Source organism: Cucurbita maxima, unplaced genomic scaffold (assembly GCF_002738345.1).
Source record: "Cucurbita maxima cultivar Rimu unplaced genomic scaffold, Cmax_1.0 Cma_Scf00001, whole genome shotgun sequence".
NCBI lineage: Eukaryota > Viridiplantae > Streptophyta > Magnoliopsida > Cucurbitales > Cucurbitaceae > Cucurbita > Cucurbita maxima.
Genome location: NW_019272017.1, coordinates 9,600,866 through 9,625,367, shown reverse-complemented (window position 1 = coordinate 9,625,367; position 24,502 = coordinate 9,600,866). Strand labels below are relative to the sequence as shown.

The 24,502-nt window shown below is 35.4% G+C and overlaps 2 protein-coding genes and 1 long non-coding RNA gene across 4 annotated transcripts in view; 1 reads left to right on the top strand and 2 right to left on the bottom strand.

Annotated features, from left to right (window-relative positions):
- The window catches only part of LOC111492779 (trihelix transcription factor ASR3-like), a 3,620-nt gene extending 2,782 nt beyond the window's left edge, over window positions 1-838 (bottom strand). The window contains exon 1 of the mRNA XM_023142227.1: window positions 41-838. Within this exon, the coding sequence (XP_022997995.1) occupies window positions 41-767 (727 nt within the window). The 5' untranslated portion in view covers window positions 768-838. The remainder of the gene's footprint in view (window positions 1-40) is intronic.
- LOC111493399 overlaps window positions 1-24,502 on the bottom strand; it is a 631,558-nt gene that overhangs the window by 336,166 nt on the left and 270,890 nt on the right. The gene's annotated exons all lie outside the window — the stretch shown is intronic.
- Window positions 13,077-22,273, top strand: LOC111492728 (plant UBX domain-containing protein 7-like). The gene is made up of 10 exons (XM_023142161.1): window positions 13,077-13,503; window positions 14,064-14,200; window positions 14,293-14,403; window positions 17,278-17,470; window positions 19,565-19,642; window positions 19,736-19,804; window positions 20,058-20,201; window positions 20,283-20,382; window positions 21,373-21,629; window positions 21,766-22,273. Exons 1-10 carry the CDS (start codon window positions 13,402-13,404, stop codon window positions 21,928-21,930), a joined length of 1,356 nt encoding a protein of 451 aa, XP_022997929.1. The 5' UTR covers window positions 13,077-13,401; the 3' UTR covers window positions 21,931-22,273.

Genomic DNA, 24,502 nt, shown 5'->3' with positions numbered 1-24,502 from the left:
CAGTATCACGCACAAAAGAACAAAAACAAAACAGACTCACCTGAAACCGCCGGGGAGGAATTGGTCGCCGTCGTGGGTGGTGGCGGGGGAAGGGCGGGGATGGCGGAGGAAGGAGGCGGAGCAGGTGGAAGAGCAACAAGGGGAGTAGGGGTAGTATGGGAAATAACAGGTCTTTGCGAGAACTTCCTCTGGACGACGTCGTTTAAGGCTTGATAAACCTCAAACGCCATATTGGAAGGAAGATTGTTGTCCTTACGCTCGTGTTTCTCCATTTTCCAGTAAGAGGGAATTTGGGATTGTTGGTCACACGCGCGGGATTCGTACTCGCGGACTTTTTTGTAGTCGCGGAGGAGGTTATCCCACTTGTCGTTGCACTGATTTTGGCTGCGGTGACATCCGTGGCTCCAGCAGTAGTTTTCAACCCATTTCCACCGTAGTTCACCGCCCTTTCTGGCTGTTGGATCCGCCGGAGGAGCTAAGGTTACCTTGTTCCGCCGCTCGTCGTCTAGCTTTTTGGCGGTTATTAGAATCATTGTCTCTTGGAGAGTCCAGTTTCCTTTGCGGTACTCTCGGACTATTACTGTGGAGGAGGAGGTTGCTGCTGCTGTGTTGATTCGGGCGGCGCCGCCATGGATTAGCGGCAAATGTAGGAGTTGTTGTTGTTGTTGTTGTTGGTGGTGGTGGGGGTGGTGGTGGTGGTGGGTGGGGTGGGGGTGGTGCTGCTGCTGATGCGGTGGCTCCGATGATGTTGTCGGAGGATCCGACATGGCTTTGGCATCTCAGAGACTCTCAATGGATAGAGAAATAGAAAGAGAAGAGGCGAAAACTTTTTCTTTACTTTTTCTCTCTCTCTTTCCTTCTGTCTTATTATTATTAGTTTTTTTTTTTTTTTTTTTTTTTTAATGTTGAGTATTAGAAGTAAATAACTCCAATGCTACTCGAGAAAATAAAAAAATACATTATGTTTTATTCTTCCTCCTTAAAATAAATATCAAAATGTTCGGGATGATTCTAGAGTTACCTATGAATTAGTCTCACGAGTGAATAGAAAGTTGGATCTACATTGAATCTTATCTAAATCGACTCATCTATCCTCTTAAGGAGAAGTTTGGTTTCAAATTCCGATTCAAAAGAGAGAACTACGTCATATTAATGTGTCTTGGATGATCCACATCTCAGGGTGCGCTAATGAGTACATTGAACTATTCATGTGGCTGAGAGCCCTCATATCCCAAGCACTATCACTGAGTTAATAGTTAGTCGTGCGGGCCTCTCGCTGGGCCCACTATACAAAAAGCGAGAGAAACTCCATCCCTCTCTTTCCTTTTTTCATCCTCATGTCGCCACACGAGAGGGATATGAGGATGTATAAAAGGGGACCCTATTAACTTGTTCCGACCTAGGATAATAAGATCATGAACTTAGTCTTATTGATTTGATTTAATTTATTTTTTACCGACTCAAATTTTGAGTTGTTTGGATCGAATAGATTTCACAATTCTACTTCATCTAACCCTCTATATTTCGAGTTAATTATTATTATTTTTAAATATTTAAAAAAATTCATAACTTAAATTTTATAAAACTCAAATATTAAATATTTGTAATTCTTGAAAAATATAAATTCACCAATTGACCCAAATTTTTTTCAGTTTCTAAAAAATTAATTCCAATCCAAATTAAAAAAAAAAAAAAAAAAAGGTTAGAATGATGAATGATTAGAGAAGGAAAGGTAAAATAGTGCCACGTGGAGAGAGGAGAGTGGGTCCACCAGAAAGCTTCACGTGGCGTGATTTCATTATGGGTAGTTTACAGTAACAAGAGATCCTTCCAATACCCAATCAATTGCGAATTTTGAAGATATATTATAAACGGACGTCCCTTTCAATTTCTCGCGATATCATTTTTTCAATTTCTCTTTCGTCAATGTGCTGTTTCCTTCATGGGGGCAGCCTTCAACTCTTTTTTTTTTTTTTTTTTTTTTTTTTTTTTTTTTTTTTTTTTNTTTATTTATTATTATTACTATTATTATTATTTTTATAAAAATTGATGATACAATCTTAGAGTATATGTTATAGATACTAGAGGACAAGTGGATATTAAACTATATTTTTTATCAATTAAAATTATCACACTTTAAAAATAAATAAATAAATAAATTTTTCTCCCAAAACTTTTAATAAATTAATTGTAGAATTTTTGGTGTTTAAATTTTTAATTTTGTGTATAATATTATTTATGGAATATAAAATCAAACACTCAAAATTTATTACAAAAAATTGTATATACAAAATATTGAATATTAAAATTTAACTAATTATTAAATATAAAAGATTAAATTAATAATACCTTAATTTTTTTTTAAGAATTTATTAATGCCTTATTTTTAAAATATCTTTAAGCTTTCAATAATGCTTTAGAAATATTTTAAAACTATAATTAAAAAATTCGAAAATCTTTAATTTTTATAAAAATAAAATTAAAAAATTTATTATCGTCAAATATATGAACAAAAAATCATTTAATAGAGATTTATAGTTTAGTTTACTTTTTAATTTTTTTGAAGTTTTTTAAAATTTAAAGGGTTCTTGAAATTCTTTAAAAAAGAAAAAATGTTAAAAGTATTAATAATTTTTTTTGAAAATTTATAGGTATTTTTGAAATATTTTTTAAAGTAAAAGGATAAGAGTTCAAGGGTAATCGAGGTTGTCCTTTTAGACTTTTTCTTTTGAACTTCTTTTTAAGGTTTTTAAAATATGTTTGAGGCTGAGATTTCTATGCCCTTATAAACAATGATTTGTTCTTCTAATAAAAACGTTGAATATTGAAAAGTGGCCCCCACCATGGAGTTTGAAAATGTCGGCTCTGACGTGGCATGTGTTCAAAAGTTCTCCATCATAATTGAAGAAGCCCATCCATGTCAGGCTCCATTTACTTGGCATCCCTTAATATTTTTTTAAATTTTAAATGGTTTTATGGCTAAACTTATTTCTTAATACAATTTTTAAATTAGGCATGGGTGAAAATGATATTGATTTTTTTTTTTTTTTTTTTTTTGTAGCCAATAACATTAATTCATATTCATTTTCTAGCATAATTACTTCTTATACATTTGTAGGTACACTTTTAACATATGAAATTTGGCGTCAATCGGATACTCAATAGACGCTATATGGAGTCGTATGATCGCTCGTCAAAATGACGTTTACTTTAAAAAGATTGGAAATGCCTTAAAATTTACTATAGGGGATGCATGGTGTCAGTTCTCTACCACTACAAAGCCCTGCGGCCTAAGCGAGCTACTACATGACACATATGTGTGTCACATTGTGGACGAGCATCTGGGTGTCTTCCTTTGAAAAGGGTCTTTCAAGGTCAGTATTGGACGACACGGGTGTGTCGGTATTGTGCCCTAGCTCGTGTTTCAGAGGTTAAATTATGCACCTGCTATCCAAAATGGATGCTGCTAATGGTTTAGCATGAACACGAGAGAGTCCAATGCCCAATGAGAACTTGAATGGAAGAATGTTCGGGATGTCTTGATGAGATGATTGACACATGGGTCAGTTTCCAATGAATGTGTTCCAGCAAGTCAAGATGGTTGAGCTGTCTTGAGACATGAGATGTTATCATGATGAATGGGTCATGTTGTTGGGAACCGAAATGATGACGAGATGCAACGTGGCTTACAAGAGACCTTAGCCTAGAGTATATGCAAGGTTGAATCAGATGACTTGATTTAGTGTAGAGGCATGTCGACTAGAGCTGCACACGATTGAGCATGCACGCACGAGTGGCGTGTGTGGTCAAACAAATATGTATTTCACACAAGTTGTGTTCGGTTAGCGAAGGAAAACCTCGTCGAAGGTCCGACGAAGCCTCAACGCTAGAAGAAAAATATGAATGGGGCTTGAGTTCTCATTTATGGCTTGTTGTGAGCATGCCAAGATCACGATGTCACACAGTTGAAGAAGTACGATCATGACACCTTTCATCATGTCTTACTAGTAGGATGTCATGACCATGTTATGCACCCACCATGTGACCACATCGGTCTTTCATGAGAATAATCGAGGGCCACTTTAGGGGTAGCAACCAAGTTGACCATATGTCATGAAATAAGTCAAGGTATATGTTTAGTCCTTAGTTACTCAAGAAAATATAGTACCTTAGCTCATGGACACGATAAAGAGCATATAAGTAGGCTACTTACTCCGTCTTTGTTCTCACGTCCATGTTTTTCATGTAACTAAGAGCTAGTTGAGCATGTTTTTCCATGTTTTTGTTTTGTTTTAAAATGTTTTTTAGTCCGTTCTTTATTTTGTTTTTAAACTATGTAGGTAAAAACCCTAATTTGATATAACGTAAATATATGCATGTACTTATTTTTTAAAATGCCTCATTTTTATTTTACAAATTTTTTTACCGTGTTTTCAAATTACGATCCGTACTTTGAAAACCTTCGAAAATTAAGTCGTGACAAATAGATAGTATATGGACCTTGAATACTATGATTAGTTCACGGAAAGTGAACTTGTATTCCAACTCTAATCATTAAGTACAATTGGATGAACTGTGATGTAAGAAGAGAAACCGAAACCTTTTAAAACATGATCACACTAACAGTGAGTTGCACGTCATTATCAAGCCCTAGTTAGAGTATCTATCGATAACGATTTTAGTTAGATTTTAGGGGTTTTGTGAAGGAAATTAACTCTTCATCCACATCGCGTAAGTATTAGAAATTGTTTTGATTTTTATTCAGAATTAAAACAAAAACACTAAACTCAAGAGTAAGACCCCTAGCTTGCAAGTTCTTAAAGTTTTCCAACCATGCAAAAGCTATTCAACATTCCACGAGATCTTTCTTACTATGACTCAAACACAAGATCAAAGCTTGTGGGAGCCTCTTGAAAGAAAATCTTTAAAGGATTGGAGAAGAATAGTTTCGAGAATTTTTTGGAGATTAATTTCATTCTCCCGAGAAAGTGGGAGAGATTGGTGTATGTTTAGCTCAACCCAAGAGTCCTATTTATACGGACTCTTGGAAAATATTTGTCAAATAATATACTTGCATATTTAATATATTAAGATATTAAGATATTTAAATATATTTTTATTTAATGTAAATAGATTTAATATTTAATTATATCAAATACACATATAGGTTAAATATTAATTTGAAACTCCAAATTAATATATTTTTTTCTATTTATATTTAACCAATCTAATATATTAAATATTAATTTCAACCCTTCAAATTAAATATATTTTCTATATTTATTTAATATATCAATCTTTATATTTAATATATCTAATATATTAAATATCAATTTTAACGCTTCAAATTTTCTTTCAAATAAATTGAATCTTTTGTTTATTATGGGCTAGCAAGTGACCTTATGGACCTACCGATTACAAGCTCCAATTATACAAAATTAATTAATTAAACTCTTTAATTAATCAATTTCCATTTATTAACTATAGGTCACTCTACTATAGACCTAGAGTTGCACTCTTATGCATTGCATGACAAGTTATGTTCATTGATATAATCATTACAAGCAAATCGATACTTCACAAGTTGTTCATAATTACAGCTGGGCCAAAAGCCCGTTTTACCCCTGCCACTAATTCTCTAATGAACAATTTGTTTATGATCCAATTATAAATCAAGTCCCTCTCGGGCCAATGAGAAGGTGGGGCCCATTGTTCAAGTCTCGAAATCAGTACTTAAGAGAACAACTCATCTACTTTCCTTATATGGAAAAGAGTGAATTTCATCTCATCATATTATGTTCCCAACTCCTATTGGGTCAAGCCCCCAAAATCGTAGGCATATAGAATCGGCTAAAAGAGTCATTCTCACCTATGTAAATTAAAAGAGGCATGAGTTCATAACTCACTCAAGATTAAGATCAAGTCGCATATGATCATCATGTGAAATAATCTTCTCAATTAACGGATTTATAAAGAGATGTTAAAATTTCTTGGTCCAGTCTTATACAAACTCATTGTATAGGATACCCCCACTTACATGTCTCCACATGAACGATTTGGATCAAATCATTTGTAACAATTACAAAGTGGGTCGTATCAATAGTGTTACTAGGATAAGGCTCCCAACCTTATCCATATATTATAGACTCTTTAGTTTATTACTTGAACACGATTCTCTTGTATGTCAACCACATACTGTTCAAGATTACATAGATTTTCATACCATGGATAACATTAAATTACAAATAAAATAATAAAAATTATTGTTAAAAACTAAATAATTAATTACTAGCCTTTAGGGCATAAATCCCAAAATTTTGGATATTAGCTTCAACTTGAAGAATATTACAAATTTGGTGAACGAAGTAGAGGATATCGAGGCCTAGAACGAGAGATTGAAAACATAGGACATGGGCGAGCGACTTGCCGGCACTACGAGATGACCCGTCTTGTCAAATCGAATTAGTTTTCTATTTGTCGCATGGTTTGGCTTGTTTTCCTCTTATTTTCCATTCGTTTTCCACGACACTCCTCTTTTCTCTCTTAATATAGGACTTATTTGAAGAGTATGGAGAAATTTAGAGATTTTGAAAGACCAAAACTGATATAAAAAGTACCGAGCATACTAAGTAAGTAGTACCCTAGGACTTTAGATTAAGCTATGTTTACCGTATGTATCGGTACATGATATGAGAGGCATGTTATTAAAGATTATGATCAAATCAAGCTACTTTGATGTCACAATTCGATTTTTCGAAGATTCTTGAAGTGCGGGTCATGACTTGAAAATATAGTAAAACTTTCACAATTAAAGCAAAACATTTAACACGTAAAGTACATACATATATATTTTCAGTATATCAAATAGAGTTCATACATACAAAGTTTAGGCATTAAATAAAGAACAGATACAAAAAAAAACTCAAAAGAAAACAAAGATGGAGGTTGGTGGTTGATTAACGACTCCTGCTCTAAATTTCACTCCCATCCTCGACCAACAACTAGTTACCTGAAAAATAGGGAAAACATGGAGGGAGTACGAAGACTCAGTAAGCAGCCTACTTATAGGCTCTTAATCAGGATACTATATCTTCACGAGTATACAAGAACCTAACATATAGCTTGACATATGACCATTAATTACTCCCCATGAAAGACCAATGAAGTCACGTAGTTGTTGCAAAACATGATCTTGACATCCTGGTAATAAGATATGACACAAGAAATCTCATTTATGTGAGAAATATGAGGTCAATCATGACATCCTCTTATAAAACATGATGCAGGACATCCTACCTAAAAGAAGAATCAAGGGCCTTATAACGCACCACGTGATGGGAGGTTGTGGTCACTTAAGATATAGCATCATAGTATCTAGCAATTGAGGCATCACGATATTAAGGCATTGGATGTGTAGGGTATGGGCTTGCATGGTCCTAAGGAGGTCTTAAGGATCGTATGACCAAAGGGCATACTTAAATTCTTAAAAATCCTCGAGTCTTACTTGATAGGGGCAATATGGTAAATTTCTACCTAAATTTTGGTTCGAACCCCATACGTGATCCAATGGTTATGAAAAATTACTAGTCCCTTCAAAGTCATAATTCGAGGTCATGCACGGGGTGCTCTCAGTGCACGATATATTAATAGTCCCACATATACTTGAATCTTATAACATACCCTATTCATGCAAGCATAGTAACATAAGCATTTTCATTACTATATTCATGTCACAAGCACTTAGAGTATCATGTAAGGAGGTCTTATGACCAAATGACATACTTAAATTCTTAAAAATCCCGAGTCTTAGTTAATAGGGGTAATATGGTAAATTTCTACCTAAATTTTGGTTCGAGCCCCATACGTGATCCAATAGTTATGAAAATTTACTAGTCCCTTCAAAGTCATAATAGATAATACATAAAGTTTCAATTCGTTTGGAGATCATTAGGATCATGAATCGTAGGTAATATGCCTTAGGGGCATTATGATCATTTTACACTGTTACTTGCCTTCTACTTAACCATGTCTAATGACCACCAAATTTTATATATAATATTACTATGTCATAATATACTTGACATTAAAACTCCATGAGCAACAAAGTTCATTTTAAAGGTTATTTTAATGTTATTTGAATCTCGAGTAAAACATTCGATTTGGGTCCTTAATTCACGGTTCTTAATCTATTCCTTCCATATTACTTTTAGTTCTTACTTAATTTAAGGTGAATTTCAAGGTCCAAACAATTCTTACCAGTATTTTGAAAGAAACAATCGAATTGGCTACTTACCTCTTGTCGATGTTTGAAGCCTTGATTCTCGAGCTTTCGATACTCAATTACTCCAAATTTTCCTAAATAGTTTCCTTAGTGACTTTAGTTTCCGTGAACATTGACACCCGTGCAAGCCTTCCCCAGGCGGAATTCATATTTCAGTAAAAAAGTACTCTCCCAAATCTGTTACCCTTTAGATATATAAAATTCTACAACTATTAATTACTCAAATCTTCAGCAAGTCAACTCAAAATACAGATTTACACTGTCTTTTGTAGCTCGATCCAAACCCCTCAGAACCCGACTCCTCCATGAAACATGTTCATCAATTTGGAAGGAAAGAGACCATAGAGAGAAAATTGGAACTTACCCTAGAAATTGAAAATCTCAAATTTCTCCGTTCTCAAAGCTCAGTGGAATTTGAAATCTTCACCAGAAATACTCCTTGAAATCTTAAGAGGTAATTGGAACTAGTTTGAGAGGACGGATTTGCGTGTAGGCTCGGGTTGAAAATTCAAGTTTTTCCTTAGGCTTGTTAATGGTAGATTGAATTGGAGAAAATGGCTACTACCACAGTAACGATTCAAGTTTCTAGAATAAAATCAAATCAAATAAAAATAAAACAAATAATTAAATGTAATCTCCCCCGTTTAATTTTCCTCAGGAACGTTGGGGTTGCTATTCGGAGGAAGAATCGAGTAGAAGTAAGGCATTGATGTTGGGATCATTGTGTCAAAGAAGGTTGACCGTTGGAAATTGGTGTTGAGGACGTTGTGGGATTGTCGGATCGTCGCCGGAATCGGGGTGGCGGAAACTAGAGTTTCGTCGCTTGTCGGGTAAGGAAGGCAAGGTTTTTGGAATAGGGTCCAGCCGCATACGCACACCCAGCAGCTCCGGCAGCTTCACACGCGTACACAGTGCGGGTCGGCTCGCACTTGTACGAAATGGGCTCGGTTCCGTCAATTCCCGCAGCTCGACTTGGCGGCTTAGTTGGCTGGCTCGGCAGCTAGGCTTAGCGGCAAGGTATCACTATAATATATCGATTCCAATGTTTTTTGCCCTTCCGAAGCTGTTTCTTCCCTTAATTTTACTATCTGAGGTCAGTATGGTTCCTAACCGTTAAAGACAGATTGGGTTGGAGTTTATTTTGATAAATAGCACGAGATTTAGCTAGCGTATGTTATGAAAGGTTCCTAAATTTTTATGTAGTTATTATATGACGTATTTAACCGTTGGGATTAGCTTGTTGTGAGTGACTTCGGCCAAGACCATCGAGGTAAGTGACCTTACTGTTGGAGTTAGTTTACTACGTGTTGGATGATGGTGTGTGCCCTGTGTCCCCTGCATGCCCCATGTTTTATTATGTGATATGACCCTATGATATATGAATTATATGATTGTTTATGCTATGAAACGTAATAAGTTAGGTTGACTGTTGACTGTTTATGTTATGGGAAGTTATGAATGATATGTTAGTAATCTATGTCATGAAAATGTTGATCGATGCCATGGATTCGAGTCATGTCATGAGATGCTTATGAAAATGGAATGTACTTTCATGTTATGTAATATGCTATGTAATGTAAGTCATGTGAGATGCCATGTAATGTAAGATACGTATATGCGAGGTTAACACTACTTATGTAATGTCATGTTAGGTATGTTAAGGGACCTCATGCATTTATGTATGTCACGTGCATTGAGATTCTTTCTCTTTATGATACAAAAGAATGAGTTACGATATTTATGTTCGTCATGATATCATGCAGGCCCTTTTCTGTTCTATGGTGTCCGGCGATGTGTAACACGTTGTGCCCGACCAAGTCAGGCCCATGGGGTATGTATACGAGCCCGCCTGGTGGGTCCATGTACACGTACATGGGCCGTGTGTGAAAGAGTACCACACACCCAACCCTACCCAGAATAGGAAAGCGCCCAAGGCTATGAAAAGTTAGGTCCCGCTCATATGTTGTATGTGTTTGTATTCCTAACCCGAAAAGTGGGTAACTTACTACTGAGTATTTTATAAAATACTCAAGCCACGTCGTACTACCTACATTTTTCAGGTAAAGACTAGACACTTTATTTTACTATTTTAAATTATACTATTGAATATTGTTTTATTAGATTTATTTTGAATTAAGTTATCGAAGGTTTATTTTAGGAGATAGGTTTTGTTTTGAATTTATGAATCTTTATGAAAGAGGCTATTGCGTTTTTCCAACGTTATTTATGATGAGCTTCCGCGTAATGAATTATGCATGCATGGGTGACGTCATTAATTAGGTTTAGAAAATTAGGGGCGTTACAACCACTTTCCGTAATCAATTCTTAAGAGAACAACAACTTTTTTTAGAATGTGTTAGGACAAGTTTGAAGGAAAATGGTGGATTGCCGCCTATGAATTTGGAGAAATCCAACCGCCATCCTCGACTAGCTCCTTCTTGTCACTTAAAAAACATGAGAGAATAGGAACAATATAAAGACTCAATAAGTAGCTTACTTGTAAGCTCTTAATTATATTCGTGAGGGTTGCTAAGGTACCACTCTTCCTTGTTATGTTTTTATCCTAAGAACTTAAGCCTTTAGGTTCTATTCTTGAGTTCTTGTCATGGTCTATCCGAATGACTTTGGTCCTGAGTTCTGAGTTCTTAACCTCGATTCTAATCTATGGACCTTAGCTTTGAGGTTCGAGGTTTTGAGTTCTTGTTTCTTAGTTCTGACCTTAGTTATAAGAACTTGGATCTTGATCCTTGTTCTAGTTCTTGTTCTTGATTCTCATCCTTGTCTTAGTTCTTGTTCTTGTTTTGTTCCCTAAAACACTCCCTTGAGGATTTACCGTACAATACATGAATCTGACATCCTATGTCTAAGACTTCATGGGTTCCAAGCAATACAATTTGAAATCTACACTCAAGGCTTTATACATTCTCAACGATGTAGTTTGAAACCTGCATTCAATGCTTCATACGTTCCAAGTAATGCAATTTGAAAACGTATGCCAAAGTTTCATATGTTCTAAGTGGTATAGTTTAAATACCTACGCCCAAAGCTTCATACATTTTAATTGACATACTCTGAAATCAACATTTAAGGCTTCTTATGTTTCAAGTCATGCAACCTGAAAACCTAAGTTGGGGCGCAATGTTGGCACACTCGTGTCGTTTGACATTGTTCTTGAAAAATCCATTTCAAAGAAAGTCACCCGAGACACTTGCCTCGTAACACTCGCCCTCACTGTGACACACGTATGTGCCACAAAGTAGCTTGCTTAGGCCATAAAGTAGCTAACACCATGTCTCCCCCTATAGTACAGTTTGAGTCATTTTCAATCTGGTGGGTGTAGACATGATCTTGGTTACAGGCATACATTGTCGTGGAGCGTCCATCCGATATTTGTTTGACACCAAATTTGGCTAACTTTTATATTTCATATGGATGGACTTGACTCCCGAACTACATATCCAATTTCTCTTCGAAACTCTGACTTTTGAGGTTAAGGTTAAGGCCCAGAGCCGTACCAAACCCTTCAACTATTTTATCTTTGATACTCTTGTCTATTTGTTGCCTCTATCTTGCTCATGTATTGTCTTCTCTTTAATGCACACATTATATGGTGTGTTTGATGATGAACCACCTTCCTCAGTCGCATCATGACACTTGTGTGTCTTGACCCTCGTGTGATTGGATAGACGTTTCTTGTGTGTCTCGATGGAAAGTTCTATCTCGAATGTAGGAATTGCCAAAATTCGGTTCTTGTCCCAAAACATTATTAGTAACTTCTTATTTATAGATAAAGCTTGTCGACCTTGTTTGTTTTAGAATTGTGCTGAACTCAAGTCTTATTTACCCCTCTTTGGTTATTTTCCGTAGTCGAACATCTTGAAATTCCTTTTCTACACGGAATTAAAAATCCAATAATTTTCTTAAAAAAAAATAGAAAAATGATCATTTTGTTTGCTCGTTTTTTCCAAACCTTTCCCAAAGCCCTCGGGTCCTTATGAAATATTGTTAGAGCATCAAAATTATTTTCCTTGGGCCTCTTGAACAATCCTTTAGTTTTGTAATTCTTTTTGTGGCACCTTAATCTTAACGAGAAGAATCTTTTGAGAATGAATTCTAAATTGACTATGAAAAATTGTTAAGTCTATATACTAACTAAATCTTAAAAATAAAATAAAATATACTACAAATCAAATCATAAATAGAAAAATATTAACGGAATCTCAAATATATTCTACCAAAATCTTGAAAATAAAATAAAATATACTACAAATCAAACCATAAATAGAAAAATATTAACGGAATCTCAAATATATTCTACCATTAATATATTCTCCAAATATTATATTAACTCAGTATGAATATCAGTTAATAACGAATATCTGAACTAATTCAAACTCGCAAAAGTTACACTAAATTTATTAAGAAAACTTACTATTTAAGTAATTTGAGGAAATGTATTTTTCTCTGTGATTTCTAAAATCTTATTTAATTTCGAAGATAGAATTTTATCTCATTATCTTATCTATAACTTCTCGAAGTCAAGATGACTAAAAAAATCTGATCAACTCAACCTAACTCATATAATTTTAAAATATAAATTATAAATAGATATTTTATTTTTATTAAAAATAAAAATTTAAATAAATTTGAATCTACTCGATCAAAAGAAATAAATTTAGGGTTGGATTGAGTTTATTATTTAATAACGCTAGCACGGATGGTGGAGTGTTAGCCAGAGTGTTCGAAGAGTTGGTAGTTGTGAGTAAAAAAAAAAAAGGTGAGTTTGAGACTCGTAATTGTAGAACCAGAGAGAGCGAGATGCTTTCTTTTTCCATACGCCAATCCTCTATCTCTCCCCTTTAATTTCTTCCAATTTCCTTCGTTTTTTTACTCTTACACTTCCCGTTTTGGGAACCTACAAACCCTTCTCTTTATCTATTTCATTGCCGATTAGATCTCACCGGCAATCTGACACACTCCCAACAAATTTGTCAGCGACACTGTCGAATCAAACTTCACAATTACAACCCTTCCAAACCAATCTACACTCTCTTCACCCACCACTTGTTTTTTTATTTTTTTTGCTCTTCTGCCGATCGTCGGGATTCAAGCGGGGTCAAATGGAAGGGGTGCTTTCAGCTTCCGATAAGCAGAGTATGGTCTCCTCCTTCCTTGAGATTGCTGTCGGCCAAACTGCCGAGACTGCTACGCAATTTTTGCAGGTTCTTTTCCCTTCCCCACAACCCCTTTTGCTCCCCCCCCCCCCCCCCCCCCGTTCCTTTTCTTCTCTCTCATTTTGTGGCACTATGTTATGTCTTGTGCAAATGGGTTGTTTTCTGATGCTTGATTCTTGTCTATTCGATTTGGCGTGATGGGGTTTCGTAATCTAGACCCTTTGTTAAGTCGGTGTTGGGTTTACGGCTGTTGGGTAGGAGGGGAAGATAGTTTTGCTCATGTGCTATCTTTTGATGTTATTTGTTTCTTTTGGTGTACTGCATGATGCGTCTGTGTCTACTTCGGGCGCTATCTATCAAGTCCTCCAATCTAGATTTTGGTTCTAGAACGATATTTTTATGTATTCATATCCTACATTTCTATTTGCTATGAAACGAAAATAGTTCGAAGCTGATTATTGCTAGTTAGCAGATTAACATGAGGCTATATGTTAAACGATTCATGGATTGGCAACAAGATGTTGGAAGCTTGTGGATGATCCGGGACTATTTTGAAAGAAATAGTGTTTTCTTTTTAGGACTCTCAATTTTGAATGTTGTATGGACAGGCAACAAGTTGGAAGCTTGAGGATGCTATTCAGCTGTTTTATGTCGGTAATGAAGGAGGAGTGGCTGTACCCCCACCTGTACCTTCTCCTCCAACTACAAATGAACAAATCAATTCTTCAACTGATCAGACATCCGAGTATGTTTGCAAGCCATTTGTTTGTGTTTGTTTCTGGCACGTTATTGGAGTTCAATTGTTAATTTTTAACGTTGGTTTTACAATTGGCTAAGTGAACCTGGAAAGCATGTGGGAGCTGGAACATTTGGACAATTTGAGGATGAGGTCCGCCCTCCCTTACCTGTTATAAGGGAAGCTCTTTATGATGATGCAATGTTGTATGGGTATGCATCTTTTTCATGCTTGCTTCAGTTCGGACTCGCTCTCTTCATTATGCCTTTGATGTGTACCAGTGATCATTTTGCCTTTATTACTGATTCTACTATTTGGATTATTTGATTGCTAGTCTCAATTGCAAATTAAAAAAATTTAAGTGTACAGACTTTCTTGATCATTAGTAGTCCTTTCATCACATGTGCATTTAGACATTAAGTTTACCAGATGAAGTTGAACTCGAAAAAAGAATTTGATATGAATTTGGTCAAAAGCAATGGAGTTTATGCCTAGTATTTCATAAATGTAATGTGGTGTCTGCCATGGGATTATGTGAATATATGTTTCTCTTGGTCAGTTAATGATTGCATATCATTTATATTTAACTTCTGATTTCCTGAATTATTTAGTCTTGGATTTTTTAGTGAGTCTGTTTGTTGATGTGAAATGATGAACGATATACATTATCCATAAAAAGGAGGATAGCCTAAACGGCCTTCGGTTTGAGGATTTTCTAAGCCAAGGTTAAAAAGGAGGAATCAATAAAAGAGATAAGTTAAAGAATGAATTGTGAAGGGCACTCCATGTTGATGTTGTATGCTGTAAGCGGTCACAAAAAATGAAATGAATCATAATGTGAATTTTTATTTCTTTCCAAATATATTAAGGGAGAGCTTTGACTGCAGAATAACTTTGCGTCTTGCTTTGAACAACCAACTGAATAATAATTCAATAAGGTTATCTTCTATATTCTTTGTCGGAATCCATGCAATATCTAAACGATAGAGGATGAAATTCCAGACTTTATAAGCAAACGACAGTGCAGAAATAGATAGACAAATATATGGGGATAAATCATGTTAGAATTTCTCTTTTGCACTGTCTCCTTGGTATTTAACCTCTCATGAGTCATGAACCATGCACAAAATTTTTACTTTCTTGGGATTGTTGCCTTCTCAAATCTGTTTAGCTAGATAAGTGTCCAGAAAAGGCGGTCCTGAATGGAGGGTCTTGATGGTTAAATTTGCCAAGATGTCTCCATAGGAGTCTAGATCCTAAACAATGGAGTTTTTGGAATGGTTAGGTGAATACCATCGATGAGCGTTGTGTGAAGTTAACTGTTCATGCAATTCATTGTCCAAAAAACCCCTTCTAAGACGCAAATCCCAGGTTTTATTTTAAACCATCGGTCTTTAATAACAAAAAATCTGGAGTTTAACCCATCTATCTTCACAAAATCTTATTTTTCTCCCATTGCCACGCTTTAAACTTGTGTTTTTCTCAATAAGTCTCTGGTTTTGCTGATTTCTTTCAGGGGTCGTATTCTCCTTTACATCTTTGATCATTTAGGAGCCAATTTCTGTCTGTTTGACCATATTTGATATGTAGATAAAAAGATTGTAGACTGGAATCTTGACGCGCAAATGTTTGTAATCACGTTGACCTTAGTTTAATGAAAAAAAAAATTCTAATGTAGATTCTGCATTGAGATTTTTTTTATCGCATTGACAATGGATGACAAATTATTTGGGGTCTAGCCTTGAAGACTTGACCTTAACAGTGTGGGAAATCCCTTGTTTGAAGGATAAAATCTTTTCCTTCAAATGAATTTTGGAGATGGTACAGGAAATACATGCCCCACTTTAAAAAGGAAAGTGACTTGGATGCCTATTAGGATAATATGCATACCTCCTATAATATAGGGAAATTTATAAGAATGACCCCCAATGAATAAGATATCCAATAAAAAGTAACTGCAAAAATAAAGAAGATTAAAGAACACAAGGAGATTGTTTATCGACATATACTCTCTAAGCCCAATGAGTATAATTGTCTTCAAATTTCCTTTGGTTCCCATTGAAGCATATTTTTAAAATAGTTGCTTTTACCACCAAAGTGAGTGTAGTTCAACTAACATGAAGTGTGTACCATTAACCTAAAAGATTGAGGTTCGAATCCCCCACGTTGAACTAAAAAAAGAATTTCTTTTACATTATTCACCCAAATTAGTTTAGCTTTGCTTTTCATCTTGATGCCATAACAGAAGCTTGCCTTCATGCATAGCACACCTACCTAAGGATGTGAGACCGTTAAAGATAGGTTTCTTTGAAGTTTATCTGCTGTATGCATGCCATCATTTTTCAAGATCTGCATTAAAGTATTTATCTTCATTGCCCTTTTGGTCTAAACTTTTGATTCTGTGAAAGAACTATTCCATTTCAACTCTTCACCAGGAAATGAACCAAAAATTTTAATGAATCCAACCTTTAAACTCATATACCTCTTTCTTTTTGGAAGTGGTTTTCATCCGCACTAGGCTTCTCCAACTAAGGGACTAGGTTTTAATATGTATAAAAAAAAGCAATTTCATTCATGATGAAATTACAAAAAAATGGGGTTGAAATTCCACCCAAAGGAAGTTATAGAAAACTTCTCCAATAGAGGGTATTTTAAAAGATATAGCCAAGGAGGATGAAGGCAAGCCAAAGAGGAGATGTTTTTACACTTAAGATATAGCCGAGGATTGAGAATCAAAAAGTATATCTAAAGGCTTCCTTTTCGACGACATCTTTTTGTTTGTTTTTACATCAGTTCTCAGAAGGGCAAATAAATGAATTATCTCAACTACTTTCTTGACACCAATATTAATTCTATTTATACTACCAACTTGCATCTATTTTTTGGTTGTATTAGAAGCAGGTTTAATCAAAACAGTGTGGTTAACTTTTCCATATTTTGTGCTCTTTCTATTGTACGTTTAAATTAGCTTTTACAAGCTCTTCTATCCTTCAAACCTGTATGTTGCATTTTGTAATTCCAACATGAAACGACTTGCTGTTTTGAACCTGTTATTCGATTAATTTTTATTGGTTAACTTTATACAGAACAACTATGGGCTATCTGCCAAATGAATCTGGATCATCAATAGGACTACGGAACGCGCAAAATGAAGTGAAACATCATGATGTTTGGGAATCAGAAGAAGGTGCAGCATCCACAAGTGGCAATTCTCGAGATAATTTAGCTTCTTTATACCGCCCTCCTCACCATTTGATGTTCATTGGGCCTTTTGAAAAGGTAAGTATCATGTCCCTTATTTTACATTGTTTCTGCCTAACCTTTACCAAATCTTACGATGTAATGGTTGATCTTCTTGATGTGCATGCATGGCATATTCTTGAATGAAGGCATTCTTCTTTACCCCCATTCTTCCCCCACCTCCACTCCCAAATGAAAGGGAAAAATGGAAAAAAAAAAAATTAAGAAAATAAACTTTGGAAACGGTGTCCTATTTAACAAGATGACTTTAAGCAGGTAGGTTAACTTAGATTGTGACTGGTCTTAGTGAAATTCTAATTTATATTTTTCCGTTGTGTTAGTTCCTTATGGCTATGAGTTTTAGTTGTGTGTGTGGGAGGGAGGAGAGGTTGTGTGTGTGTGTGTTTGGGACCAAATGTACTTCAAGGAAGAATTTTTGCTTCCTTAATTCCATTTGTTTTTCCACTAGAAGGTTTTTTTTTTTTTTTTTTTTTTTTTTTTTGGTTGGATCATTAGCTGACTATGGTCTGTCTGCTCTTGTTTTCCATGGAAAATATCACGCCCGTTCTCTTTCTAATCCATGAAAAGTTCATCTCTTAATAAACATATGGGATATCAGAAGAGCTCTGTCCAATTGGGCAGTGGATGATTGACTTCACTGTCCTCCCCTTTGTATAATCTTCATCTTTAGGTGTGCATTCTTGTCGATCATAATTTTTTCAGCTTGATTGCTCCTTATCTCTCTTCTCACTTCTGTCACTTCCCTGTGTGCTTTATTTTTGTGTTTATACCATCTTTCGAATGCATGCCAACAATCCTGGGGACTGGGTGTTATTTTCCCCGTATTCTTCTTCAATTTCCTTAGGCTTCCATTGCCTTTTTTTGATAGAGAGGCGTTGGATGTGGCCAATCTTCTCTTCTTCGAAATGACCATTTTACTAGGGTGAAGAGATGTGAGGATTTTCCCCAATCCTTCCAAGGGGTTTCTCTTGTGGTTCCTGATTTCATACCTTGTCTACCCATACTCGTTCCCTCATTGCCTCTATTTTTTTCCTTACTGTGGAAGATTAATTTTCTCAAAGAATGTTTAGTGTTTGCATGGAAGATTATAAATGGGGAGTTAACACCTCAAAAGCACAAACACCTTAGTTTGGCTAGTGTGTCCATGTCCAACACTTGTTGGACATGTATTGGATACTTGTAGTGTCATCGATGTGTCAAACACTAGATTTACAAAGTCAAAGCATTGTTGAACATGTATCGAACACGTCTTAAGTATAATTTATAAATGTATAAACTCGTTAACTTTGAATTTTTTTCTTGTATAAAAATGATATATATTTTCTTAAAAGTATATTTTAATAAACTTGTCCTTCTGTCCATGTCCTAGAATTTATGAATTGATGTACTAGCCATGTTCGTGTCTCATACCTAAACACATGCTTCTTAGATTAACATCAGAGATCGTGTTCAAAGACATTCTTCCTACGATTTGTATCCATTAGTGCATTATTTGTAGGAGTCCTGAGGAGGACCTCAATTATTTGTTTTGATTTTACCACTTTGCTCACTATCAGAGGAACTGTTGGTTGAGATCATTTGGTGTTTGTTGGGCTCAGGTATCTAGCTTTGCTGGTGGAGGTGCCTTTGAATCCTCCTCTTTGGGAGAAAGACAAAGTTCTGTGATAGGCTAGTTTCTTTGCGATTTTATGGGATATTTGGTTTGTGAGAAATAATAGAATTTTAGAGAGATTATGAAATAAGCTAAGGAAGTTTGAGAGGTGGCTAGGTTTAACATCTCCTTGTGGATGTTGATCACTAGGCTTTTTTGTAATTATAAGCTTAGTTTTTTTTTCTTTTGGATTGAAATCATACTTTTTTGGGGCTTGTCATTTTTTGTATGCCCTTGTATATTCTTTCATTTCCTTAATAAGAGCATGCTTTCTTACAAAATAATAATAATAATAAATAAAATAAGAAGATTTTATTTCAATCTTAATATTGTAATCTGATGCTCGTCCTTCTGATACAAGTTTCTTTAGTACAAAGATGTCGAGCATATTTTTTTAATGTAATGATGCAGTTCTGTCTTTATGCCATTACTGAATTTACTGGAGGTCTTATCTTCTTCAGGCAAAAGGTGCTGCCTGCATCCAGGACAAGTGGCTGATTGCAAATCTGCAGTCGACCAAGGAATTCAGCTCGCACATGGTAATATTTTCGACCATTGTGGTTCCTCTGTCTTGTAGTTCGTTTACCTGTTTAATAGGCACTTACTTGGGATTACTATTTTGCTTTGTGTAGCTTAACCGGGATACATGGGCAAATGAAGCTGTTTCTCAAACCATTACTACCAATTTTATTTTTTGGCAGGTCAGCTTCATTCCAGGGTAGATTCTCGATTTTCTCATACGTACTTTCTATAATTTTTTCTAAGAATTAAATGTTATTTGCACTTGGCGCATGGCCTTTCAGCACTTTGTATGAAAGTTGATGTCAGCATTTATTTTTTTTGAAAAAAGGAAACAGATTAATTACATAAAAGAATCCTCATGAACTTAAACTAAAAACTTGGGTTATATTCAGTTTCATTTTTTTTTAATCATATCATGTTATTTGCGCACAGGTTTATGATGATTCAACTGAAGGCCAGAAGGTTTGCACATACTATAAACTACAATCAATTCCTGCTGTTCTTGTCATTGATCCCATCACTGGGCAAAAAATGCACTCTTGGTTCGGAATGGTTCAACCCGAACGGTTACTTGAGGTGAATGTTCTAGAGACTTTAACTATCTTTATCTCAATAACGAGTTTGGTTTATCTGAGAAAGGTGTCTTGTGTCCTACAGGATCTATTACCCTTCATGGATGGAGGTCCGAAGGATCATCATGTTACCTTATCTCATAAACGTCCAAGGGAGAGTTCCATGACTCCACCTAAAGTTAGAGGTATAAAAAACAATCCTTATTTGACTTGAAGTAATCTGAAGCCAAATAGGTATTCGAATTTGTAACTATTGCTTCACCTATTTTATCCAAACGAAGGCAGCCAACAGCTAAGAATGCATGCGTTGATGAAGATTCCATGCAGTTTGATATCTCAATTTATATGGGATGGTGAAACAAAAGTCAAATCAGTTTTAAGATAGGACTCAATAATGAAAAGTTGGAATATCTCATCGTAAAGAAACTCAAAAGATGGGGAATAATGTGAGCTAAAGGGGGTTGTTGGAGATGGTAAACTGCTTGGTTTAAATCAAGTTCGTGATAACAGAGTGTGGATTTTGTAACAAAATGGTTGCTTTTTAGTTAAGATCTTCCCTTACGAAGGGGTGGTTGAGTAGAGGAGAGGCTGTCCCAAAGTTTATGGCATGAATACCTTCCACACTTGGTTGGTTTAAAAAGGGTATGGTTACCAAGTAAGTTATGTGAAGGGTACTCTCAGATTAGGCATACCCACAAAGCTATATGTGGATTTTTCTTTATCATGAAAAATTCTATACTTCTTTCCAACCAAATGAGGCATAAGAAAGCTCTAATGAAACCCTTCCTGTGGACTTGCTTTCCTTATCCTTTCAGCCACCAACCGGAGAGAACATTATTTTTTTCCCCTTGTAAGGATCACTTTAAGTTTATGAAATATCTGCTTCTGATCCTAAAAGAAACAAAAACAATGAATGTCAAGTATAGTTACACTGTACTGATGATAGTTGGTGCTCCGTGTGATTGTCGTGATTCTGCTGGACCTGTGTTTTTGTTTTGAGTTCTTTGGTAGGCTTTCATCCTTTTTAAGAAAGTGAATTCATATAAATAAAAAGGAAAGTAAGAAACTTGCATGGTAGTGATTGTGATTGTGCATGGTTTGCTGATGTCTTTTTTATTTGTCAACCTGTAACCGAACGTATTGTTAACTATAGTGTTATTTACAATTATCTGCAGAAGAGGATTATGAGGAGGACGAGGAAGTGCAACGTGCATTGGCAGTTTCTTTAGAAGGCATGAAGGAAACAGTCAAATTATCTTCTGAGGATAATAAGGATGCAAAAAGTAGTGAGAAGGAAGAAGAGAAGTGCCCAACTTATCCACCATTGCCTGAAGAACCCAAAGGTGACAGAAATCTTCTTTGCAGGATCGGATTCCGTCTTCCCAATGGACGTAGATGCCAAAGGAGTTTCCTCCGAACCGATCCCATCCAGGTAATACCGTTTCTTAGGAGCTACAATTGCTTTCTAGATTTTGTTTAGTAACTCACCTAACTCCTAATGTCAAAAGTTGTGTCCTCCATTTTAACCCTGAGGGCTATTGTTGTTCTTCTTCTTCTTCTTGTTGCAGTTGCTTTGGTCATTCTGTTCTTCTCAGTTAGAGGAAGGTGGCACAAAGGCATTCAAATTGACACATGCAATACCAGGAGCTACAAAGTCTCTGAAGTATGATACCCAAATGACATTTGAGGAATCAGGGCTTGCTAATTCAATGATCTCTGTCACTTGGGACTGAGAAATGTCTATTCCCAAAGAAACATAGTTTGTGTAAGTAGTCAGTCAGTCAGTCAGTCAGTCAGTCGGTCACTGCATTGCATTTTGTGGGTTTTCTTCTGCATTCTTCATTTACGTTGGGTAAAAGGTTTAGCTAGCTAGGCTGTGATATTCTACTGTGTTTTTCCATTTCCTTTTGAAAAAGCATACACACCTACACAAGGGACATGGTTGTAACTAGGAGTTGTGAATTTACCATTCCCTCCCTCCTATGCATGTGCGTGTGTGTTTGTGGTGCTCGTGATTTATGTGTGGCTTTGTCTATCACATTCTTAGAATCGAAGGTAGTAGATTATGGTCGAAAATGCATTCACTTAGCCAGCCCCCCGTTAGCAGTATTATTGTTGATTGTGATAAAAGGCAAGAGCCATGCTTTTCCACTTCGCTCTAGTCATGCCATCAAACCTCCTTTCTATGCCTCTATGGTTCTCCATTATTTCATTTCCTTTAGTCATCTCATTATGCTCATCATTATGATAAGATGTTAACAAGGCCAAGCTCTTCCAATCCTTTAAGGCTTCATGGTCTAGGGATTTCCTATAACATCATCATGATACATCATAATCTCATGTTAACTCACATCATCATTATAACATATCATAATATTGTGTCAAATCACATCATCATATCATATAAACATATATGACACGTGCAAAGACCACAAGACATGTGTCATTGTAAATGAGAAAAGTCTAACAGAACTTATAGTAAAACCACTTAATTAGTTGGTCTCTATTACAACTCGTTAGTTTAACATTTCTGTCTGAATTTTAATTTTGCTAAGGAGTCCAACAATTATGAATTAGAATTTTACTATAAAAATTGACTCACTCGATTTTGCATAAAATAATTTAAACTTATAATAATTTAACCTATTCCTACCGATTCAAATTATCCAAGCCTAATTTTGCATAAAATAATTTAAATTTATTTATAATAATTTAAATTAGCTAAACCTAATTCTGCAAAAATTAAACTAGCTAATTATGAAAAAATAATTTAAACTTGAACCCAAAAATTTAAACTAATTAAAAGGCAGTCATACTAACCTTAAATACGGGGGACAATTTTTTTTCTTCTAATTTTTGGATTATTACATCTTATACATGTAAAAGTAACTTGTAAAAGTAACTTTTGTCCTCAAAATAGTTTAATCTTGGAATTATTCAGCGTATTTCTCTCTCATCTCTTTTTTCTATTTTTACATAGGTTCGTGTGCTTAATGGTTTTGTAAATACCATTTTTCCAATACATAAAACCTTTACTTCTCGAGCTAAAATTTTTATTAGTCTTTTCTCATAACTTGATTCATCGTCTACCGGTAAGGACCCGTAATCTACGTGTGAATCAAGTCATAAATTAAGGGCGGGAAACAATCTCATGTTCCTTTCGTAGATATGAGGTAGGATGCTTACTTTTTGAGTTGCCTACCGCTTCGTCTAGCAGCATGACGCTTGTATTGCTCTCCCACAATCCCATTTTCATGGTTTAAGCTGCTCTCATTTCGCTCGCGGCTACTACAAGAATCACCTTTGTTTTCTTTTCCTTTGGCTACTAAGATGTTTCAGTTCGTCACGTTGTCTCTTGCCTGCCCATGGATTCAGCAGCAGTTTGAAAAGTTGACCTATTCGAGAATCTTCGGATCTACGCTTACTTTCAACTCCCCGAAGCATTTCATTGCTTACTACGCCTTCCTCATCTCTGGGTGCCTAAGTATCCACCATAAGCTTTTAGTACTCTAATTAGTTATCTCATCATGACATCATTAAACTTTACTAACCTTGATATATCATCCAACACATCTTTATACTATGACTGATGCCAACAAATTATTTAACTTCCCAAACTTGAAACATTTGAACAAATCTTCTACGTTATTAAAGTGAGTGAACTTACAACTTTATGTCTCTGAACAACTCTAGATCAACAACAAATTGTTCCTTGCTAAAATGGTTTACTAGATCATATTCTATAACAGTCAGTGTATCAAGGAATATTTTTGTTCAACGAAGACTCATAATCTGAGAGGTTGGTTTAATGCTCACTTTATAGGGATATCAAGTTAGTTTAAGGATTCATCTTGTTGTCCTTTTTGTCTTTGATTAGACTCTTATAATCGATATGAGCGTTGTTATAAAACTAGTCTGGAAACTTCCTTGAATATCTGATTCATGGGAATTACTTAAGCTACGGGGGAATAGTGAGTCCAAAGACAATCTCTAACTCACAAAACTATGTTATAAAACTTTTTAATCTTGTCCTTCTTGGGTTGTATGCTTTAGGGAACCCTTGCTTCTGCATGAGTGCATGTTTTTTCTTTTTAATCACTATCTAGATCAGTTCTTTATATTCAGTATATCGCTGTGTGGGCCAATTCTTTATTCTTAATGATTAGCGTTGCTGCGCTTTCTAAAACAAATGTTAAGAAGTGTGGAGTCTTCGATTAGTAGCTCATGTGCCTGTGACTTAGTCTACCTTAACTCTGTTAAATTGTCCTATCCATACTCTTAAAAATTGCAAGCAGATTCAAGACT